Source organism: Elephantulus edwardii, unplaced genomic scaffold (assembly GCF_000299155.1).
Source record: "Elephantulus edwardii isolate Elephantulus edwardi_28Jun2011 unplaced genomic scaffold, EleEdw1.0 scaffold00016, whole genome shotgun sequence".
Classification (NCBI taxonomy): Eukaryota; Metazoa; Chordata; class Mammalia; order Macroscelidea; family Macroscelididae; genus Elephantulus; species Elephantulus edwardii.
In genome coordinates, this window is record NW_006399766.1 from 1,589,624 (window position 1) to 1,612,219 (window position 22,596).

The 22,596-nt window shown below is 37.2% G+C and overlaps 1 protein-coding gene across 1 annotated transcript in view; it reads right to left on the reverse strand.

The window, feature by feature from the left end:
- Positions 1-22,596, reverse strand: part of LOC102866947 (chromosome unknown open reading frame, human CXorf30) — a 130,075-nt gene that overhangs the window by 61,697 nt on the left and 45,782 nt on the right. Inside the window, exons 7-9 of the mRNA XM_006881846.1 lie at positions 8,170-8,329; positions 5,017-5,108; positions 308-460 (exon numbers count right to left, since the gene is read on the reverse strand). Coding sequence (XP_006881908.1) covers positions 308-460; positions 5,017-5,108; positions 8,170-8,329 — 405 coding nt within the window. The remainder of the gene's footprint in view (positions 1-307; positions 461-5,016; positions 5,109-8,169; positions 8,330-22,596) is intronic.

Consider the following 22,596-nt stretch of genomic DNA (forward strand, 5'->3'; position numbering starts at 1 on the left):
TGAGATGAAGTAGAAATTGCAATTCTTGTAATATTTCTTCTCACTATTAACAAAAATCATAACCGATGATTTACAATCTACTGATAATTATAATTATTGTGACTTGGGAGCAACTACTATGTGAAGACAGCAAACATGAGACCTGAGGGCACACTAAATACTATTCAAATGATATATTTTAAAACAATAAAAGGGAATAGGTGTTTGCATAGCTGAGCCATCAGCAATGGCAATTTAAAGGAACTGAGTTTTAGTATATTAGTTTATGATAAGTATTATTGAATACTCATGGCTGTGGTGCACTTACCAGAGATTTTTTTATAAAACTCATTTTTTTTATCCATTTTTTTCATCACTATGAATTTTGCCATTCCTGGCGTAGGATTTGGTCCAAAAAAGTCACCAGTCAATATGACTTCCACTTTCTCTTTTACTTGCTTTTTTGCTTGGCATGTTATGACTACAGAAAAGAAATAGTTTTTTTTAATTATTAATTTGACTTACAGTGTGTATGATCACACTTGAGACAAAATAAAGTCTTGAAAAAGGGAATTTTCTTTTGTACACTGTATTAACACATGCATATGTGCATACACAACTGCAATAATTAAAAATACAATATGAATACCTTGAAATAATCTGACAAAAGTTAAATCTGAAAACTATATTTTAGCACAGTGAAAATTGCAATTGTTGCAATTGTTGTTATGTACTGTTGAGTTGAAACCGGGCCACAGCTGACTCTCCAGTTTTCAGAGGCCGTAAATTGACAATGCTGGTGAGTTTAAACCACCTGCCTTTGGGCTGACAGTGCAACAACTCCTTACCACCAAGCCACCACTGCTTCCTAAAGATTAGATTGTTGTTATGTGATGTTGAGTTGGAACCAACCCATACTTAACCCTGTAGTGAATTTGCAGAGGCAATAAAGAAAAGAACAGGAGGTTGTCCAGTCCCATCAGGGTTTTAGAATTTTGCCTCAGCAAATGAGATAGCTATGTCAATAATTCAGCTGATAGCTGTGGAGAGTTGAATTTGTCAGCTTTTGAAAACTTTATGTTCATTGCAGTAATACAAAATAATACTTATATACTAATACTGTAAATTAGGATGATATTATAGCAAATACTTTAAAATAATTGGAAGTAATAAATTCTAACATTTATTTTGTAATATTTTAAAAATACTTCATGTTATATTAATTATATATCTTATTTGTTCATATGTAATTTAAATTCTGATTTAAACTAAGTAAAATAATCTAAATTTTTATTTGTGAATTGCATTTAAATGTAAAAATGTACATTTTTATTTTATTTTATACTTTTAAATGTACATTTTTAATTGCTAAAAATTATTGATGATTTATTGTTTAAGGTAAATGTACAACTGAATTGAAAAGATGCTGTTGTTGTTAGGTGCAATCTAGTCAGATCCAGTAAATCACACAGGAGGAGATTGCTCATATTTGTCCAGAGGAGCAGTTGTTGGATTTGCATAGCCTGTCTTTGGGTTGGTAGCCCAACTCCTTATCCAAGAGGCCATCTGTCGGTATGTATATGTATACATAAAGCCCATCAGTGGGTGTATATATATGCATACATAAATATATATTTCCCGTGTTCTTTTTTCATGATTTGATGAAAAATCCGTGATCTTGCTTGAAATTAAAATAATATACCCTCAGCCAAACCAAATGCGCTGCCATTGAGTCCCTTCTGGAAGATTAGACATGTTCCACAGGGTTTCCAAGGCATTTTGACAGACGCAAACTGCCATATCTTTCTCTAAAAAAGCTACCGGTGGGTTTAATCAAGAAAACTTTCAGTTAACATCTGAGCATATAAACCACTTCTCCACCAAGGCTCGCTCGCTCATTCACTCACTCACTCACTCACTCACTCACTCACTCACTCAGTCTTTGCTATTTGGCTAGAATCAACTCATAGCTAACTTTTCAGAGGGTTTTTTTGGAGGAGGTAAATCTCATCAGAGGAGATTTCCTATCGTTCTCCCTCAGAGTTGCTGGTGGATTCAAATCAGTCTTTGAGTTAGCAGTGCGACTCTCTATGAACTGGGTCACCAGAATTCCCTTTAGTTATATAAAGGAAGAGTATTAGTTCATTCCTTTAGTATTGGTTGTTATACTTTAGGGTTGTGTCCACTAGTACACATATGACATCTCCAAAGTATTGTCTATTACACCTGCATCGAGTTAGATGCATACAGAATATAAATAGATTAATTAGGAAAAGTTTAATTATATTATGGAAAGATGTTTTAAAATATATTATGCTATCAAGCTCTGAAGGGTGGAGAAATAGTGCAGGAGAGGAAGGTCCTGGACGGGATGGATTGATACAGTAACTGGGGCAAAAGAGGTTGGTGTGTCAGAGTCAGTGAAACTGGCTCAGGACGACATAAGGTCGTTATGAGTTGCAGGCAACTCAACAGCACATAACAACAATAATAGCAACAACAAGAACAATGTTTTATGGCATCAATAATATTGATTTAAATATTGAATATTGAGCTGAAAAATTGGCTGGAATCTTCAGATTTATGAACTTGGTAACATAACTTACATTTATATTATTACTTTCTCTTTCTCAATTGTACAAATTGGTATTGAACACTCTGGGATTACAATAAATATGTGATATATATACATGGATACAAACTTACATATAAATTAAGAGGATCAAAATTCTTGGAAAAATGTGCAAATTTTATAGCTATAAATAGCTTTAGTTTTGAAGCATTCACTTGGAGATCAGTGTGATGAAAGTTACCATGTCATTGGTATTGTTCTGTAAGTCCTTAGGAAACTAAATCCCTGGCATTCCAAGTGCTACTCAGTCACAATGGATTAATTTTCATTACATTTACACTGTGACAGAAAGTGAGGTCTGTTTCCAATTATCTGCATCAATGCACAGAGACACATAAAAATGCATGAAGAGAAAAGGTAGCTCAGAAAACAGGAAACAACTCTTGTGCTTGAGAATAACCTGGGAAGTAAGTACATAAAAATGGGGGAGTATAAAGTGAACTGCAGTTGAAAAGGGAGAACAGTAGGTCATGTCTTTGATGCATTATTGAACACAAAGTGGTGGAGAATGGACTGAAGAGTGTATGAACAACATGGATTTGTAAAATTATACACATTTGCTCCTCAATGGGCTTTGTAGAGTAAGAAAAAAAATTACTGATGTAATTTTGAGATATAGAAAAATGTTTTAAAATCTAGTACACAGTCTATTTCAGAATGCTGAGATTAAAACTGAGTTGTGTTTATCCAATATAATAAGCTATTTATGGAGTTCACATTTAAGTTTAATGTCATAAATACCAAAAGAAGAAACCAAAAAAAGCCCAAAACACAAAACAAAACAACCTATATGTCTCAGGAGTATGTTAACTTTTCCATAAAAAGTGCACGAAATCTATGTTTTTGTTTTCCAAGTATTTAGATGGAAAAATCTGCCTTACAGCTTTAATTTAGAGGAAACACCAAACTTGTTAGCAGTAGCTAATGGTAACTTTATTGTTAGAATCTAATAGAGCAATATCGAGGCTTTATCACATCACTCTCATCAGATGACTGTGTATTATAAATTATACATTGCACTTTAACTGAAGCTGAACAGTTCAATGAACTGTTTTCTGAAAGGAAATAATGGGAACATTCCAATATGTTCGTAAAGCATTCTGAAGAGCATTTAGTATATTTGAAATACTTAAATGTTTGTTGATATTTGCATGATTCAAGAGCAAAAAGATTTCAAATAAAGCAAGTAATATTGTTAAAGGTTAAAAATGTGAATTTTCACTTAAGTTAAAATCAAAACTATATAAGGCAGTACAAAGTCCTGGTCTTTTTTATAAGCACTGTATCTGGGAAATGATGCTATTTACAAGTATAATTGCCTAGTTTCTCTAAATGTAGTTACATAATTTATGTCAGTGAAAAAGTAAATCTTTTTTACATGAAAAGATCGGTATTGGAGAGGGAAAATACAAAATTTTCAGGTTTCTTTTAGTGTAGAAATGTTATCAAGGATGAGAACCAAAATAGGCACCCTTTTGCTCTGCAGAGAAATTCAGCACATCTAAGAAGTATTACACTAGCATTTGATAAGGGGCTGGGATTCCAATTTTCTTTTTATGGTTGTCTAAGAAGAACTTTGCTTTGCAGGTTGATCTCAAGAGGAAATGGGGAAGTCAAGGAATGAGAAAAAGGAAAGAGGACAACCATAAACATGAGGGATACCTGGATCTATAGATCACAGGGGTCAGTGAGGGGGAAAAACAATTTTGTTATGTGTATTGTGACAAAATGAAACTGCCCAAAACTTTATCATGTTCTGACTGGGTTTTGGAGAATATTAGAAAGGTTTTTCCTGTCAGATATAACTGAGAGACCAGTATCTCTATGGGTATTTGTTACAAGATTGATAGCTTTTCCCCCCCAATTTACATTTTATCACTTCAGAAAGCTTGGAACAAATTCCACCCTACATTAATTTTTTTGAAAGAAAAAAAGTTACACAGAAATGGGAATATAATAATTAAAGTCCTCATTACATGAGGACAAAGGCCCTGAGAATCTAAGTAAGGTGTGGCTCTGAACAGTTCACAGAATCCAGGATAACCTGAAATTAATTTTGACTTTAGCTAGTACGTGAATTTCATCAAAAAGAAGACAACAGGAAATGGTATCTTTTTTGTAGAGCTGGTCACTTCACTACTTTTCTTTTTCTACACCTCATTTTTTTATCTCCATAAAGATTAAACTCTGGTGGCCTAGTGAGTATGGAGTCACCCTGCCATGCGAAAGACCTGCTCCAAGAAAGATAAGCAATCTCCTATGCAATTCACAACCTCTGAAAACCCATTGGAATGTCAGCTTTGAGTTGATTCTACTCCATGGTACTTAACAAGAACAACAATATATAAAGAAAAGAGGTTAGAGGTCTTCTGAGCTCCGTTAGGATGCTAATGTTGCCTGCGTACCTTTAGCAGTCTTAGATATCATATGTGCAAATCCAGCGAATGGCTGTATCCAGTGTATTGCTTTGACTTCTCCAGAGCATATTTTCACCATTCTAATGAGAAAGTAAAATATTTAAAAAGAGTATATATACTTTATTAACCCAATGGAGTTTCACTAGGCTTGCAAATTTCAAGTTTGGCACAGAGCAAAAGAATGAAATAGAAAACCTGTTTTGCAAATGTATTGATCTTGGAAACAGAGAGAGTTGAGAATTTATCACAAAGCGAAATGTAATGCTAATCCTGTGAAATGTAAGTTAAAATTGAAGCAGATTTTTCCTACTTTTAAAGGTTGTTACTGCTATTTATTGCTTTAACAAAGTTATAATTGATGATAGAGAGTAGAATCTACACTGGTATGTTTTACTGAATATACAATACACAAAAGTGCCATAAAAGCACAGATCCTCAAAAACCAAACCAAACCCACTGCCAGTATGCTCAGTTGTGATGCACAGTGACCCTCCATCCAGTTTGGGTTTCTGAAGTTTATAAATCTTGACAGGAGGAGGAGACTACACATCTTTCCTTGGAATGCTACGCCACCAAGAAAAATAACTTCACAAAATAGTCTGGAATTTTCCTTTGAGAGATGACTGTTAAAAGAAAGAAGATATTTGTCCAAATATTCTAGGTTCATCATATACCATCAGGAAGATAACAATCCTAAGAAAGATTAATCTGATCATCATTGAAGACAAACATTTTGCTAAAAAAATGAAGCATAAGATACTGCAATCAAGACCAGATTACTGGGTATTCAAGTAATGTGCAATCACACTCTGTTTAGAAGATCCTCATGTCCCCCCCCTTTTTAAAAAAACAAAGCAAAAGCAAAACCCAGAGAATTAAGTCTTTTTTGAGGGCCAAATGGAATGTCTTGCAGTCCTGCAGCTCCAGCTGGAGTCTCAGAAGGCTTGTCTTCAAAGACATTGTGGGGCATGGTGGTCACATAGTTGTGGCCACTGAGGTTGTTGAGGCACAAGCACACGAGGGGCAGGAAGTGCTCATTGGTGAGGTAGTGCAGTGCAGGCCAGGGAAGAACCTCATGCTTTTATAATTTACTCTTATCACTGTCTTGAAGAGGCCCTGGTGACATAGTCCAGTAAACATAAGGGGATACTAGTCAAAAGGTGACATTGAGAAAATGGGAATCACAGAACATTTAATTGTGCTCATATGAAACCTATACCTAGACTAAGAAGCTTTTGTAAGGTCAGAGTAAGAGAACACTGCATGGCTTAAAATTAGGAAAGGTGTGTGTCAAGGCTTCATCATTTCCCCATACCTATTCAATTTGATGCTGAGAAAATCATTCCCAATCTATGAAGAATAAAACATCAGGATTGGAGGAAGACTTATCAACAACATACATTATGTAGATTGACACATTTTACTTGCTGTAAGAGAGGACAACTTGAAACACTTACTGTAGAAAATCAAAGACTACAGCCTTCAATACAACTTGTATCTCAACATTAAGAAGACAAAAATTCTCAACACTGGCCAACAGGCAACATCATGATAGATTAAAGTTGTCAATTTAACTTTTTTGTATCCACAATCAACGCCCTTGCACTTGCAGTCAAGTAATAAAAAGATGTATTGTGTTGGCAATGTCTGTTGTCAAGGACTTCTCCAAAGAACCTAGGAGCAAGAATGTCAATTTAAAGACTAAGATGTGCTTAATTTGGACCATGGTGTTTTCAATCACTTGCTATGCCTCTGAGAGCTGGACAGTGAATAACAATGGCATAAGAAAAGTGTCTTTGAGTTGTAGTGTTTGAGAAGAGAACTGAATATCCCATGAACTGCCAGAAGAATAAACAGATATATCATTGAGAAAATACAACCAGAGTTCTCCTTAAAGAAGAGGATGGCAAAGCTTTGTCTTATATACTTGGGCAGCTTGTTTAAAAGAAGCTGTCCTTGGAAAAAAGACATCATAGTGAGAAATACGGAGAGAAAGATAAAAGGAGGATGACCCTCAAAGAAATAGATTGTCACAGTGACTGCAGCAGTGGGATCAAATATATCGGAAATTGTGTAGATGGCACAGGGTAGAACATGGTCCAGATCTGTTGTTTATACGGTCAACTTAGATCATATTCAACTCAACAGCACTTAACCAAAACAACAATGGAAAAGTCTTATCTTCCAATCCACCAGACAATTTTTCTGGAGAAACATAGGCAGATTCCCTTCATGAAGATATACTGTCTTAGAAACCTGAATGGAGGGTCACTGTCAGTAAGAACTGACACCTGCACCAGGTTTAGTTTGGTTTGATTTTTCACTTTTTTGAAGAAGCACTGGTTACTGCTAAACAAAAGGCAGGTGGTGTGAACCTGACAGTTGCTCTGTGGGGGTTAGTTCCTAAATTAGGACATAGTCAGTTTACGATGAACCACAGGTTCATCCTCAAGAGGGTTAAACTGGGCTGCTCCTTGGAGGCAAGCATTATGAGGCTTCATCTGACATACTTTGGACATGTTGCAAGGAGGGACCAGTCCTTGGAGAAGGACGCCATGCTTGGGAGAGTGGAGGGACAGAGTAGGAGAGGAAGACCCTCAATGAGGCAAATTGATTCAGTGACTGGGGTAATGGGGGTAGGTGTGTTGGAGACAATAAGATTGGCACAGGATAGAGCAGGGTTTAGGGCTATTGTACATAGGGTCTCTATGAGTCACAGGTGACTCAGTGACACACAATAGCAACAACAAATAACAGAACAGACTTCTGATGGACTCCTTGTGAAGAATGGGCATTACTTGCATTTTGTCTATAAAACCTTTCACATTGTTCTCTGGGTGTTGGTTATTCTATGGGTACTTTAGCAGCTACTATTTTCATAGTAAAAAAGGGGGGTCCTTTGTCTATCTCTCACTTAGATTCATTCTTATGATTAATATTTTTTAATCACTTTGAACTTCCAATTAGCAATAATATATAACCATATAACATAACATTTTTGCTCCTCTGAGCATAAACACTTCACCACTTGAAAAACAAAGTCATGAACTTTAAACAGTATATGCATAACATGTAGAGGAAACCCATTAGATCACTGTAAGTTAAAAGAAGTTCCCTTCAATGCTTTTATTTAAATGTTACCGTTTCGTCTCTTCATTCAATTCATAAAAATTGTCAACAGGCCACATTTCTCCATTTGCCCTTAACATCTGAATAACAAGGAAAGTATTATATAGTTTCATCTCTTTAGGGGCAAAAACCACAGGGAATTCTATCATTCCTTTAGGGGGCAATGCAATTCCTGTAAAACACACACAAAAAAGAAATGTTATAAATATTTCTTTTTTTTTTTCTAAGACGTATTTTTTTTTTCTAAAAGATACTTTTAGCAGCATAAAGTAATCACTTAATTATTGACTAGTATTTTTCCCCAAGTCACTTCAAAACTAAAACTACTTTATCCTAAATTATAAGTACACTTTTACCTCAAGTGTCATCAACTTTTAAAAATCATATTTTGTCCTGAGGCAAGAAGATTCTCCTGGAGAGATGAAAAATTCAGAACGAAATGTTGATTCTAACTCATGGTGACTGTGTGTTCAACAAAGTTGTGGTCTTTTTGCTAACATATTTCCATAATTTTCTTCTTAAGTGACTCTGGGTCAGTTTGAACCTCTGACTTTTAGGTTACTGATTATTGAGTGTTTCGAAAGAGTGTTTTGTACCAGGAAGAGGTGAGAAAGTGTTGAATGGGATGATTGAGTTTTCCCAAAGAGGTAGTTGTAAACTTCTTGATCTTTCAAAACCTTACACATTTTACATAGGAAAGAAAGGATTTTTTTAACCCTTTTCCTCCCCAGAGTATAACAATCCTAAGTCTCTGCTTGTAGCCATAAAATTTCTCCTAGTAAAACCCGCTCCTTTATTTAACTGAGTTTTGAGGATAATAAAAAATTATTTGTGATTTAAGGGCGCTGTGGTGGGAAGCAGGAGTGGCATCGACTTCCTAAACAACATGCCTCCAAAAACTCTATGAACTTTGACAGATGTTATTTATAGAAAGGCTTCAGGCCTTTTGTTCGTAGGGTGGCTATGAGTCATGCTCAACTCAAAGGCAATCAACAACAAAAACAACTGGTTGTTTAGTGGTAGGGAGTTGTACAGCCAACCCAATGGCAACCCATCAGTTGCTCCTTGGGAGAAAGATGGGCAATCTCCTTCCATATGGCTTATAGCTACCTGCAGAGTCAGAAATGAATAGGCTCCCACTCAGTGGTACAAAACCATAACAACAACATTTGTGAAATAAAAAATAATGTGGTCTCTATTGCTAAAATCAGAAGACAACTATTATTCAGCATAAAAATAATCTGGAAAAACTTCTTAGATGTGGAAGCTGCTTAGTCTCAATTCCATAGAACCACTCTATATGAAACATGTATTACAACAATGTCCACTGATCTACCTTCTGTAATCTTTTAATATTTGATAATCATCTACTAAATATATATTAATCTCCTCCCTGTTAAATATTTACATGTATTTTTTTGGATGCTAAGAAAAATGCATAAAGTAATAGAAAAGGCAAATTGCACTATGCCTTAAGTTCCATCACCTAAACTCAAGCTCTGTTAACCAATTTTAAATAGGTTCAATTTTTGTTCTCTTCATAAAAATACTGCAATGGTAGGGGAGCTCTGGTGGCCTAGTGGCAAGAAGCTGCACTGCAATCCCAGAGGTGCATGGTTCGAATCCACCAGATGCTCTGCCGGGAAAGGAGGGACAATCTCCTCCAGTACCTCTCAGATCTGATCTGATGGTACACAGACACACAAACACACACACACACACACACACACACACACACACAGAAATAATAATAAAATAAATTTTAAAAAAATACTGCAATGGTATATTCACTCACTTACTGTAATAAAATCATAATTTATTCATAGCTGACTCTCCAGCAGATTTGGAGGTGGTAAATTGCAGGGGAGGAGATTTCCAGTCTTTTTCTCACAAAGCTTCTGGTGGATTCAAGCTACCAGAGAAGCATGGCCTTTGATTTAGCAACACAACTCCCTACAGATTATGTCACCAGAGCACAACAATATGCTCAAAGAGCAACTCACTTCAGTCAACTCAGAACCTTCAGAGGGGTTTATAGAGGCTTAAAATCACATGAGAAGAGATTGTCCATCTTTCTCTGAGAAGCCACCTGGCAGAGACCAAGCATCAGAGAGATGCAGCTTTTGCATTAGCAGTGCTACCCCATATAGATCAAGATACCAGAGAGCCCCTGTAATGATATAAGTAGGTCTAAACTAAAAATTACGCAGATTTTCTGAAGAGTTGGCAGGCATATATATCAACAACTATAATTTGTGCTTTACAAGATATACAGGAACTTCACTGACTAGGCAGCAAATCTGCATGCTTTATGCTATAAATCATAATTACAAATCTTTATCATTGCAATTTGAGCTCGTTTGGATAAAAAATTGGCCATTAGACAAAACAGAAAGGGTTTTTTTGTTTTGTTTTGTTTTGTTTTTACACAAGGAAAGTATATTTAGTTGAAAAGAGAATTTAATAAACTTTCAAGATCTGAAGACCTGGATGTGCTTTACATTACACTGTGAAATGAATTCTTGAAAATATTTCCCAATTTGTAAGTCATTTTCGCTGTTTTCATGTTAGAAATAGCAACATTTAATTTTAAAAACATAGCAATGATTGTGAAAATGTCCCAATACCAAGCAGTGTTTCTGTTGTACATCACGTTGCTATGAGTTAGAATTGACTTTATGGTACATAACAACTGGGAAGGGTGTACGCCTGGGATGTGTCCTATCTCCATACCTTTTCAATCAATATGCAGAGCAGATTATCTGGGAGGCTAGGCTCTATGAGGAGTAATGTGTGCATCAGGACTGGAGGAAGACTCATCAATAATCTGCGTTATGCAGATGACACAACCCTGCTTGCTGAAACTGAGGAAGACCTGAAGCGCTTGCTGCAGAGGGTCAAGAACTGTAGCCTTCAATATGGATTGAGGCTCAATATCAAGAAGACAAAGATTCTCACCACTGGCCCAACTGGCAGCATCATGATCGGTGGTGAAGAAACTGACATTGCTAACAGATTTAGTTTGCTTGGCTCTACAATCAACACTCTTGGCACCAGCAGCTAGGAAATTAAATGATGTATTGCTTTGGGAAAGTCTGCTGTCAGAGACCTCTCCAGAGTACTGAAGAGCAAGAATGTCAGTATGGAGACTAACATACAGGCCATGGTCTTTGAAATCACTTTCCATGTGTCAGAGAGCTGGACAATAACTAGGTATGATAGAAGAATGGATGATTTGAGCTGTGATGCTGGAGAAGAGTACTGAATGTACCATGGACTGCTAAGAAAATGAACAGATTCATCCTGGAGAGGGTTAAACCAGGCTTCTCCTTGGAGGCAAGGATTCTGAAGTTTCATCTGTTATACTTTGGACATGTTACAAAGAGGGACCAGTCATTGGAAAAAGACATCATGCTTGAAGGGTGGAGGGGCAGCACAGGAGAGGATGACCCTCGATCAAATGGATTGATTGAGTGACTAGGGTAATGATGGTAGGTATGTCTGAGACAATAGGATTGTTGCAAGATAGAGCAAGTTTTAGGGCTATTGTGGCTATGAGTTGTAGGCAACCCAACGACACATAACAGAAAGAATAATAAAATTAAAAAGAATTGACGCCTTTGAGTTGTGGTGTTCAAGGAGAACTGAACATCCCATGGACATCCAAGAGAACAAACATATATGTCTTGGAGAGGGTGCAGCCGGAGTGCCCTTTGGAGACAAAGATGATAAAACTTCACCTCACGTATGTACGTACTTTTGGCACGTTCCTTGGAGAAGGATATGATGCTGGGGAAAGTGGAGGGTTTATGAAGGAGAAGAAGACCCTCAACCAGGTGGATTGACACTGCTGCAACAGGGAGTGGAGTGACTGCTGCAATGGGCTCTTGAGTGTCAGGTAGTATGAAAATGGCACAGTATTGAAAAGGTCTAAGATCTTTTGTTCACAGGGTCACTGTGAGTCATACTCAACTTGACAGGCACCTAACAACAACAATACAATAATTTTTAAAAGCATATTATTTTACCTAAATATTTTTCTTATCATCAAGCTACATTTTATATAGTCACTAAAATCAATATTATGAGACATAGTAGTTTTCTTTCATAAACAAAACAAACAATTTTAAAAGACCCATTAAATGTCTCTTTGCTAAAAGAAAAAATAGACTAGCTTCTCTGGTTCAATTTACAACCTCAGAAACCCAATAGAAGGTCAGCTATGAGTTGATTCCAACATGATGGAAATAAGTAGACCGAATAATCTCAGCAAAGCCCTCAATGTCCCTGAGTTGGACTCAACTCACAGCTACCCTAAAAACATGGTTGAATAGCCTCATGGGGTTACCAAGGCTTTAAGTATTTAAGGTAGTATACTGCTTCTCCTTTCTCCCACAGACCTGAGAGTAGGGGTAAAGCAGTGTTTTTCTGCTTATGAGAGGAGAGCCTCTAAGAAGAGGCTTTGAGGATGTTTGATGAAAGATATTTACATTCCAAAGGAAGGAGGGGGAAAAGAATTTCCACAGCTCTGCAGCTGCTCCCTTGTCAAAAGGTCAGGAAGGCTGTAGTTTTCTTATCTACCAGTACAAAAGGATATGTGCTAAAAAGAATATTCCCTTGTATAGATTATAAAGACCTGCTTGTACTCACAACCTCTTGTTGTGTTGTTGTTGTTGTTGCTATGTGCTGTCGAGCCGCTTGCGACTCATAGCGACACTATGAACAAAAGCCCTAAACTCTGCTCTGTCCTGTGCCAATCGCACTGTCTCCGACACTCCCATCCCGATCATCCCAGTCACTGAATCAATCCACCTCATGGAGGGCCGTCCCCTCCTCCTCCAAGGACCTGTTTCCACCTCTGTAAATTCTTGCCATTGATTTGAAACTGTTGTTGTTGTTATGTGCCGTCAAGTCGTTTGCAACTCATAGCGACCCTATGTACAACAGCACTAAACCCTGCTCTATCCTGTGCCAATCGCACTGCCTCTGACACACCCATCCTGATCACCGCAGTCACTGAATCGATCCAACTCATAGAGGGTCTTCCCCTCTTGCGCCGTGCCTCCACCTTCCCAAGCATGATGTTCCTCTCCAAGGACCTTTCCCTCCTTTCAACATGCCCAAAGTATGTCAGATGAAGCCCCAGAATCCTTGCCTCCAAGGAGTTGCTTTGTTTAATCCTCTCCAGGATGAATCGGTTTTCTTGGCAGTCCATGGTACATTCAATACTCATCTCCAGCACCACAGCTCAAAGGCATTAATTCTCCTTCTGTCCTCCCTAGTCATTGTCCAACTCTCTGATGCATAACAAGTGATTGCAAAGACCATGGCCTGTATCAGGTGCACCTTAGTCTCCAGAGAGACACCGTGGCTCTTGAATACTTTAGAGCGGTACCTAACAGCAGACTTTCCCATCGCAATACATTTTTTTTAATTTCCTGGATGCTGGTGCCAAAAATTGTTGAGCATGGAGCCGAGCAAACTGAAGCTGTGAACAATCTCAATCTCCTCGCCATCCATCCTGATGCTACCAATTGATCCATTGGTGAGAATCTTTGTCTTCTTGACATTGAGCCTCAGTCTATATTGAAGGCTGCAGTCCTTGACCATCTGCAGCAAGTGCATGAGGTCCTCCTCAGTTTCAGCAAGCAGGGTTGTGTCATCTGCATAACGCCAATTGTTAATAGATCTTCCACCAATCCTGATGCCACAATTCTCATAGAGCCCAGCCTCCCGGATAATCTGCTCTGCATACAGGTTGAAAAGGTATGGAGACAGGATGCATCCCTGGCATACACCCTTCCCAATTTTGAACCATGCAGTATTACCCTGCTCTGTTCTGACTACTGCCTCTTGGTCCAAGTATAGGTTTTGCATTAGCATGATTAAATATTCTGGGATTCCCATTCTTCTCAAAGTCAGCCACAGTTTGTTATGATCCACACAGTCAAACGCTTTTGCATAATCAATGAAACACAGATAGACATTCTTCTGGTATTCTCTGCTTTCAGCTAAGATCCATCTAACATCAGCTACAATATCCCTAGTACCACGACCCCTTCTAAACTTAGCCTGGACTTCTGGCAATTTTCTGCTGATGTGCTGTTCCAGTCGTTTTTGGATAATCTTCAGTAGAATGTTGCTTGCATGTGAAATCAATGATATTGTTCTGTAGTTTCCACACTCAGTTGGGTCACCCTTCTTTGGAATGGGAACAAATATAGATCTCTTCCAGTCAGTTGGCCAAGTGGTTGTTCTCCAGATTTCTTGGCACAACTTGGTGAGCACATCCAGGGCAACATCTGTTATCTGAAATACTTCAATTGGTATCCCAACTCTTCCTGGGGCCTTATTTTTTGCTATTTCCTTCAAAGCAGCTTGAACTTCTTCCTTCATCACCAAAGAGTCTCTTGCTCTACAAACAAGAAAACCTCAAAACTGCTACTTTGTCCACTTCCCTATAAAAAAAATTAAGCCAAAGCAATTCTGGATGCTGGGTCATTTTGGATAATAGTACTCTGACAAATAAAGCCCTTCCTCTTTAAAACTCAGTTGTTTAGGTGATTTTTACTCTCCCTTGGGTCCCATCTTCCTACAACAGTTTGTTTGGTTAGCATTTGTTTGGTTAATAGCCAAACACTTGGTCTGCAGTTTCACTATAGCTCTTAAATCCTAAAAACAAATAAACAACACCCTGCTATTTTAACTCTGATTATTAGCAGTCACATAAAAATAAATGATGCATACTGTACCTTTTAAATGAAGGTATTACATGTGTGAAACATATGCCTTTATCTTTTATTATTATAATTTCTATAACCAAATTAACTCCAGTTTGGAGGCACATGTGTGAAGGGGTTGGATTCTGGAAAGTGGGTTCTCTTGCTTTGGTGGGGGTTGGTTGTGGACTGTTCAGTTGTTGTGTTTTGTTGTTATTGTTTTTCCTTCACAACCAGGACCTGGTGGGCAGGCCTTGTATTAAAAGTCAATTCAGGCCTCAGACCTGTGGCCCTTGACCCTATAGTGTTATTTATGTTTGGAATGAACTTTCTTCTAAGTAGTACAACACTTGTCTGTCAATTTCCTTTACTGAAGTAACTTGGGGTTGCTGTGATGATGAATGGGTTCAAGTGTTTTGTTCATAGGGTTGCTATGAGTCATGCTTGACTAGAAGGCACTTAACAACAAATAACAACAACATAACTCCATACTTTCTAGAACCCAAATACTTGATATAATTCTGGATTTATCAGCAGGTGTGAAAAAAATGAGTGCTTTGCACCCTTTATTTAGCTATTTTCAATGGTAGCATATTACAAAACTATAACACAATACCAATATAAATATTTTGGTTATGGTATTGTGTTATAGTTGTGTAATATGCTACCTATGGTATTGTGCTATAGTTGTGTAATATGCTACCATTGAAAATAGCTAAGTAAAGGGTGCAAAGCACTCGTTTTTTTCACACCTGGAGAGGGTTAAACCAGGCTGCTCCTTGGAGGCAAGGATTCTGGGGCTTTGCCTGACATACTTTAGACATGTTGTAAGGAGAGACAGGTCTTTAGAGAGGGACATCATGCTGGGCAGAGTGGAGGGACAGCGCAGGAGGGGAAGACCCTCTATGAGGTGGATTGATTCAGTGACTGGGGTAATCGGGATGGGTGTGTCGGAGGCAATGAGATTGGCACAGGATAGAGCAGGATTTAGGGCTGTTGTACATAGGGTCGCTGTGAGTCGCAAATGACTCGACGGCACATAACAACAGCAACAACATAGTCAAGACAGGGTTCTGGTGGTGTAATCCATAAGGAGTTGCACTGGTAACCAAAGGCACCACCTCTCTGGCATTTCACTTTCACCAAAGGCACCATAACATGAGAGAAAGATGGACATCCTCCTTTTTTGTGTGATTTATAGCCTCAGAAAAACATGCTGGGGTATCAACAATGAGTCATTTCTGGCTCAGTGACAATAAAGAATTGAATTAAGACAGAGAAAATTCCATTAATAAGAACCCCTTTTGTTGACTTTTTGTAGCCATATTCACTATCCTCTTTACTCCCATTTCTGAATTGTTCCAATTACCTATCAACCCTCCAATTATATAATTTTGTTATTTCTAGAATGCTACATAAATAGAATTGTATAGTTTGTGGTCTTTTTCAGGTGGCTTTCCTCCTTGGCTTTTTCTACAGCATATGTAATATGTATACTGTTTACTAATATATCCAAGAATTGAGCACTTGGCTACAAGGTAAATATATTGTCATTTGCCTTTCCCTCCTACCATATCGTCCCTGACAATAGTTGTAGTAAAAATCACAGTATCATTTACATGTCATAAAATGAATAATAGGCAATGAATTAATAACAAGCAGTGATGGCTCCTGGTTTTACCAGGGGGCATAGTTCCCAGTTCCCGCCCAGTTGCTATAAGAAAGGAAATCCATTAAAGCTCCCAGAAGTCACACACACAAAAAAATCAGAACAAAAGGTAATGTATGATGTAAATAAATAAGTAAAATGAATATAAATAAATAAATAAATAAATAATAGTACTGAGTTTTTGTGCCTAGTCGAAGTAGGAAAATTGTAGAATGGATGCTTTCATAAAATGCATCCATCATTTCCCTCCTGTAAGGTAACTGAAAAAAATGTAAATCTAATCTCTTCTGTAAGATTAAATTTTGACTTGTCTACAGAGCTAGTGACAGCAAAGTTTAATTTGTGTACGTATTTCCTACATATGGACACGATGACAACTTGTATCCATTTGATCTTACTTTTATACTTAAATATACACAGATTTATCAGCTTAAAGAAAAAAAAATAACAATTTCAGTTCAGGTGTAATTGGATTTTTGACATATTAGATAGAGTTCTGATTATATTTGACATAGGCACTTTTATTTCCATTTTGAATTCTCCTTATCCAGCATATTTGTTATTCCTGGAAGATTTTCACTCCAGGTTGTTAAACAAAAGTTTCAAGTGATAGAAAAATTTAATTAACCTACTGACAATGTAATACCTAAGCTGGAATTCGAGGCTGATTATTTTTATTCACACAAAACAATATAATCAGAAATTTCACACTTGTATATATAATACAGGAATTTTATATTTTAGAATGTACAATACCAACCAAAGGCATGGATTAAAATATCTATTGGTATATTAGAGTTGAAGAATTAAAAATATAAAAATGCTAGTTAAAATAATTACATAAAGTTTCCAAAACGGTGTCATCACTTTTACTACTTCATATAGGTTCTAACTCAGCTGAAATTTCCCATATTCTTCTACTGGGTCTATCTTTAATAGTCAAAGTTTAAACATCCTAGTCATGAATGAAACCATTCTTTGGGTCTTTAAGGCTATAAATCTTAATGGGAGTAGATTATCCATCTTCCTCCCTCAGAGAGCCTGGTGGATTAGAACTTAGAAATTCTGAGTCTTTGGTTAGCAGCACAGCATCACAATTCCTCCATTCTAGTAATAATTATTTTAAATTTTCCTACAGAATAATTCCAAATAATGTGTCATAGCACTGTTTTGTTTAATATGGCTTTAATTTGTCAAAGAGTTTTTCTCACTGTCTAGTCTACTCTTAGTTTTAAGTCTCTCCTTCCCACTATTACTGATAGCAGCACATTTGTTTAACCATTGTGACTTTCAGTGTTGTTACTTGATGCTTATTGCCAGTATAATTAGTTAAGATAGTGTTTTCTGCGGTTCTGTTTAATCTTTAATCTTTAATGTTATGCAGGTAACAAGCCTCCTGGTCTGAGAAATGTTGCTTTCTCATCTTTATTGTTCCTTGAAAAGCTCTTTTTAAATAATTTTTAAAAAGCCAAAATATTTTCTTTTTTTAAAAAAAAGGTAAGATCAAAGATGACAGCTTTAAATATGGATAACATCTCAACATCAAGTAAACAAAAAATCCTCACCCTGGACCAATAGGCAGAATCATGAAAGATGAAAAAATAATGAAGTTGTCAACTATTTCATTTACTTCAATCTATACTCATCACCCCTGGTGGCAGCAGTCAAGAATGGGCTGCATTGGGGAAACCTATCAAGAGCCTCTTTAAAGTGATAAAGAGTAAGAATATACAGTTAACATGTAAAGGCACCTGATCCATGCCATTGATGTTCTAAACTTCTTCCTTTGCCTCTGAAAGTTGGACACTAATAGAAGAAGAAATGATGCCTTTGAACTGTGGTGTTGGAGAACAGTGCTGTATACACCATGGACTGCCAAAAGAAGAAACAAGTCTGTCTGCAAAGAAGTGTAACTAAGGTACTTCTTAGAGGCAAAGACAGTGAAACTTTGTCTCACATACTTTGAATATTTTTGTCAGGAGAGGCTAGCCCATGAAAAAAAAAACCAAAACATCATTCTGGGAAAGGTGGAGGAAGTTCAGAGACAAAGAAGAAAACCACCAACACGCTGGATTAACACAATGACTGACTATGGGCTCAAGTATGTCAAAGATGATGAGGATGGCACATGATAGGGCAAGGTTTAGATCCATTGTTCATAGGATCCCTGTGAGTCATAGTTGGCCCAATGACACCTAACAACAGCTACAACAACCATACAGCTCTGGTCCTGTGCCTTACATATATTCCTGCATCTCAGCAAAAATATTTTCATCTCTCTTTTGAGTTTCCTAAGAATCACCATAGCATGCTCTTCCTGCCATTGCTACTCTAATAAGTTTGCCTGCAAGTGGATTCAAATTCTTAGCAATCCCAAGTGTGTAGAGAGTGAAAAAATTAAAGTGTGTTTCGTGTTGTTGCTTTGTTTTTTTTCCAGAAGAAATATATGGCAGAAGGACCTATTGGGCCTTTTTTTATCTTTCTCTGGAGGAGCTCAAAATTATTACATTGTTTATTTGTAAAAAACAGCACAAAAACCCTGCAAAAAATTAATTAAAACTTCAAAAGGAAAAAAATAATATTCTGGATATCAACACACCTAGTCCCACTGCTTTCGAGCGGATTGTGACTCATGGTTACCCTACATGGAATTCCAAAACCTTCCCATAAATCTTTACCGGAGGGCATTGATAGATTCAAATCGCCAACTTCTTGGTTAGCAGGCCAATATTTTATGCACAGTGGCAGCTATTTTCAATACGTACCCAAACATGTAACATCTTTCCAATTTAAATCAAACACCTATCACTTCTCTAATTTACAGTGTAGTTTTGGCTCTTCCACCACTCCTGTCAGTTTGTTATATGGTTGTGACTTGTGTATTGGAAACTACTGGAAACTACCACTGGTAGTTTGAATATCAGCTCTGTAGTGCTGGAGAGTATTACTGGTATTTTGAATACCAGCAGAGTCATCATTAATGCACAGGTTCCAGCAGAATTTCCAGACTTAGACTGAAAAGCAGATTTGGCCATTTACTTCAAAAATAATTTGGCAGAATCGGACTGTACTTATATAGGCTGTCACTTTAAAGAGTAAAGTATGCCTGACTCAAACCATGATATTTTTAACTGTGTCATGTTCATGTGAAAGTTGGGAATGAACAAGGAAAATTGAAGAAGAATTGACATCTTTGGATTGTAATGTTGTCAAGAATACTGAATGTCCAAAAAGGCAAACAAATCTGTCTTTAAAGAAATGCAGCTAGAATGTTCAATGGAGGAGGGTGAGATTTTCTTTCATACATTTTCAACATGTTACCAAGAATGGCCTGTCATGGTAGGAAGATATTATGCTTGGTAAAGCAGATGGCAAGAAAAAAAGAGGAAGACTCTAAAAAAGAATAATTGACACAGTGACTGTAACAATGGTCTTAAACACAGTAGAGAATGTGAGGATGGTATAGAATAGGCAGGATTTCATTCTATTGTACATATATTGTTGCTATATTGTTGTTGTGTACCATTGAGTTGGAACCAACTCATAGCAGACCCTCCAGTGGATTTTCAGAGGCAGTAAATCACATGGGAAAAGACTTCCAATCTTTTTGCCACAGAGAAGCTGGTGAATTTGAACAGCCTGCCTTTGAATTGGCAGTGCAACTCCTTATCCATTAGGTCACCAGAGCTCTTCATGGTGAAACTTGTGATGAAACCATGAAACTCACGCTTGCCATAAGTAGGCGCCACCTCAATGGTACCTAACAACCACAATAACAGTTTCAGCTCTTAAACACTTATCAGTAAAATTGCATGGAAACCCCCAAAATAGGTCCAAGTACATGGCCAACCATACCTACTGTCATGAAGTTGATTCTGACTCACAGTGATCCTAATAGCAAAGAGCTGGAAACAACCCAAGTGCTCTGATATATTCACAAAATGGAATACTATGAAGCATTGAAAAACAAAGAACTCATAAAATATTATGCAAAATGGATGACTCTGGAGGACATTATGCTGAGTGAAATATCTCAGTCACAAAAGGACAAATATTTCATAGGGCCACTATTGTAAAACGGGACTGACATCAAGGTTGAGGGAAGGCAGAGAAGTAGAGGAGGAATGATATAAACAGCACTGAAACAGATGAGGGAGAGAACTGTTTAAGGGGATATATGATTGGGTATTATTGTCATGACAGGAGTCCAGAATGAAGGCTGCACAGTGGAGTGGACTTGGGGTGGGGGAGGGATTGCATAACAATCAAAGAGTTTTTCTTTTACTTTTCAAGGAGAAGAGCAAATCTGGGGGGAGGAGGTGGGAAGGGAGAAAAGCACAACAATGAATGGCTGGAAACCCTAAGTCTCTGTAAACTTTCATTAAAATTAATTAAAAGAAAAACAAAACAAAAAACCTAAATAGAATGGTTCCAAAGGGTTTCCAAGTCTGCAAATCTTTATATAAGTCGATTGTCAAATCCTTCTCCCATAGAGCAGCTGTAAAATTCAACTGTTAACTTTTCAGGAAGCAGCTGAGTGCTATTATCACTGTGCCCCAAAGATAAGATGCCAGTAATTCCTGACCCCAAAATCAATCAATGGTTTCAAAGCAATTAAAATCTCACTGTATGTATGTGTCTATGAACTGACAAACTGATAAGAAAAGTCTTACCAAAATGCAAAGAATCTATAGCAAATAAGAAAACCTCCAGAAAGAGGGAAAAAATTCAGAGATCTATGTTATCAGATATCAAGATTTACTGTAAAACTACAGTAAATATAGTGTGGTATTAGTGCAAGGGTAGATAAATAACCATAGGAACTGAATAGAGTCCAGAAATATGCCCACATATATACAATTACCTGGTTTGAGAAAAGATGTCACTGCAATTCAATGAAGAAAATAGGGGGCTTTCAATAAATAATGCAAGGACAATTTGATAGCTATATTAGGTAAAATGGACCTTGAGTTGTACATCTTGCTATATTTTAAATAACTTTGATAAAGTGTCAGGAAAAGTAAAACAAGCTTCCTGAGGAGAAAAGGAAGGAGGTGTTACATCTTCATAATAACTTCATGCTCTGAGGTATTGAGATTATTGGGAGACCTCTGGGAGAACTGACTTCTGTAAAGAAGACTCATTCAACCAAGGTCAAACTCTTTCTTGAGGAATATACTGGTTTTGGTGATGGATGGATGTAGAGTTTTAAAATATTGATCCTCACACCTCTATTCAGGAATTTAAAGAGCTAATGCGGCTTTGGAGCTCAGCTCTAGGCCACAGGAGACCTTTATATTATGATTGCATTACAATACACCTTCTCCCTCTGCCCAATCCTACTCCATTCTTTTCCCCAGTGGTATTGATCCTGCTTAAAACAGACAAGCAAGCAAAACAAAACAGAATAATTGCGGTGGAGTCAAATCTATACTCATGGTTGCCCCATGTCTTGTAGAGTAGAACTGCACACCATAAAATAGTAGGCAGAGACCTTTCAGAAGAAGGTCAGGCTTTTCTTCTGGGTGGCTACTAACCATCTAACTTTCAGTTAATTGTTGTGCACTATGCGACTGCCTAATAAAACTCTTGGGCACTACTTACCTTTACAGAGTGTTCCTCAGGAAAACCAAACTAATGATACTTGGGCTACTTCTGAGTGAAATTTACACAATTTTTTGGTGGGTTTTTTTTTTGTTATTGTTTGTTTCTTTACTTTTTTAAAGTTTTTTTTTTATTTCTCCCTCCTCCTCCAGCCCACTTCCTCCTGTGCACTTCTCAATGCACCTCTTATTTTGGACTTTTGTAATACAAAATCATATATTCCTTTTAAATAGTTATTTCCTTTCTCTGTTCCAATGCACTGTTTATTATCTATCCACTCTTCCTAGTTTTACCACAACCTCTCCTATTAGTATTGATTTAGGACAGTGGTGTTCTGTAGTATTTGCCATTTCGTGACTGAGATATTTCACTCAGCATAACATCCTCCAGTGCCACCCATGTTGTGTAATATTTTATGAGTTCTTTGTTTTTCAGTGCTGCATAGTC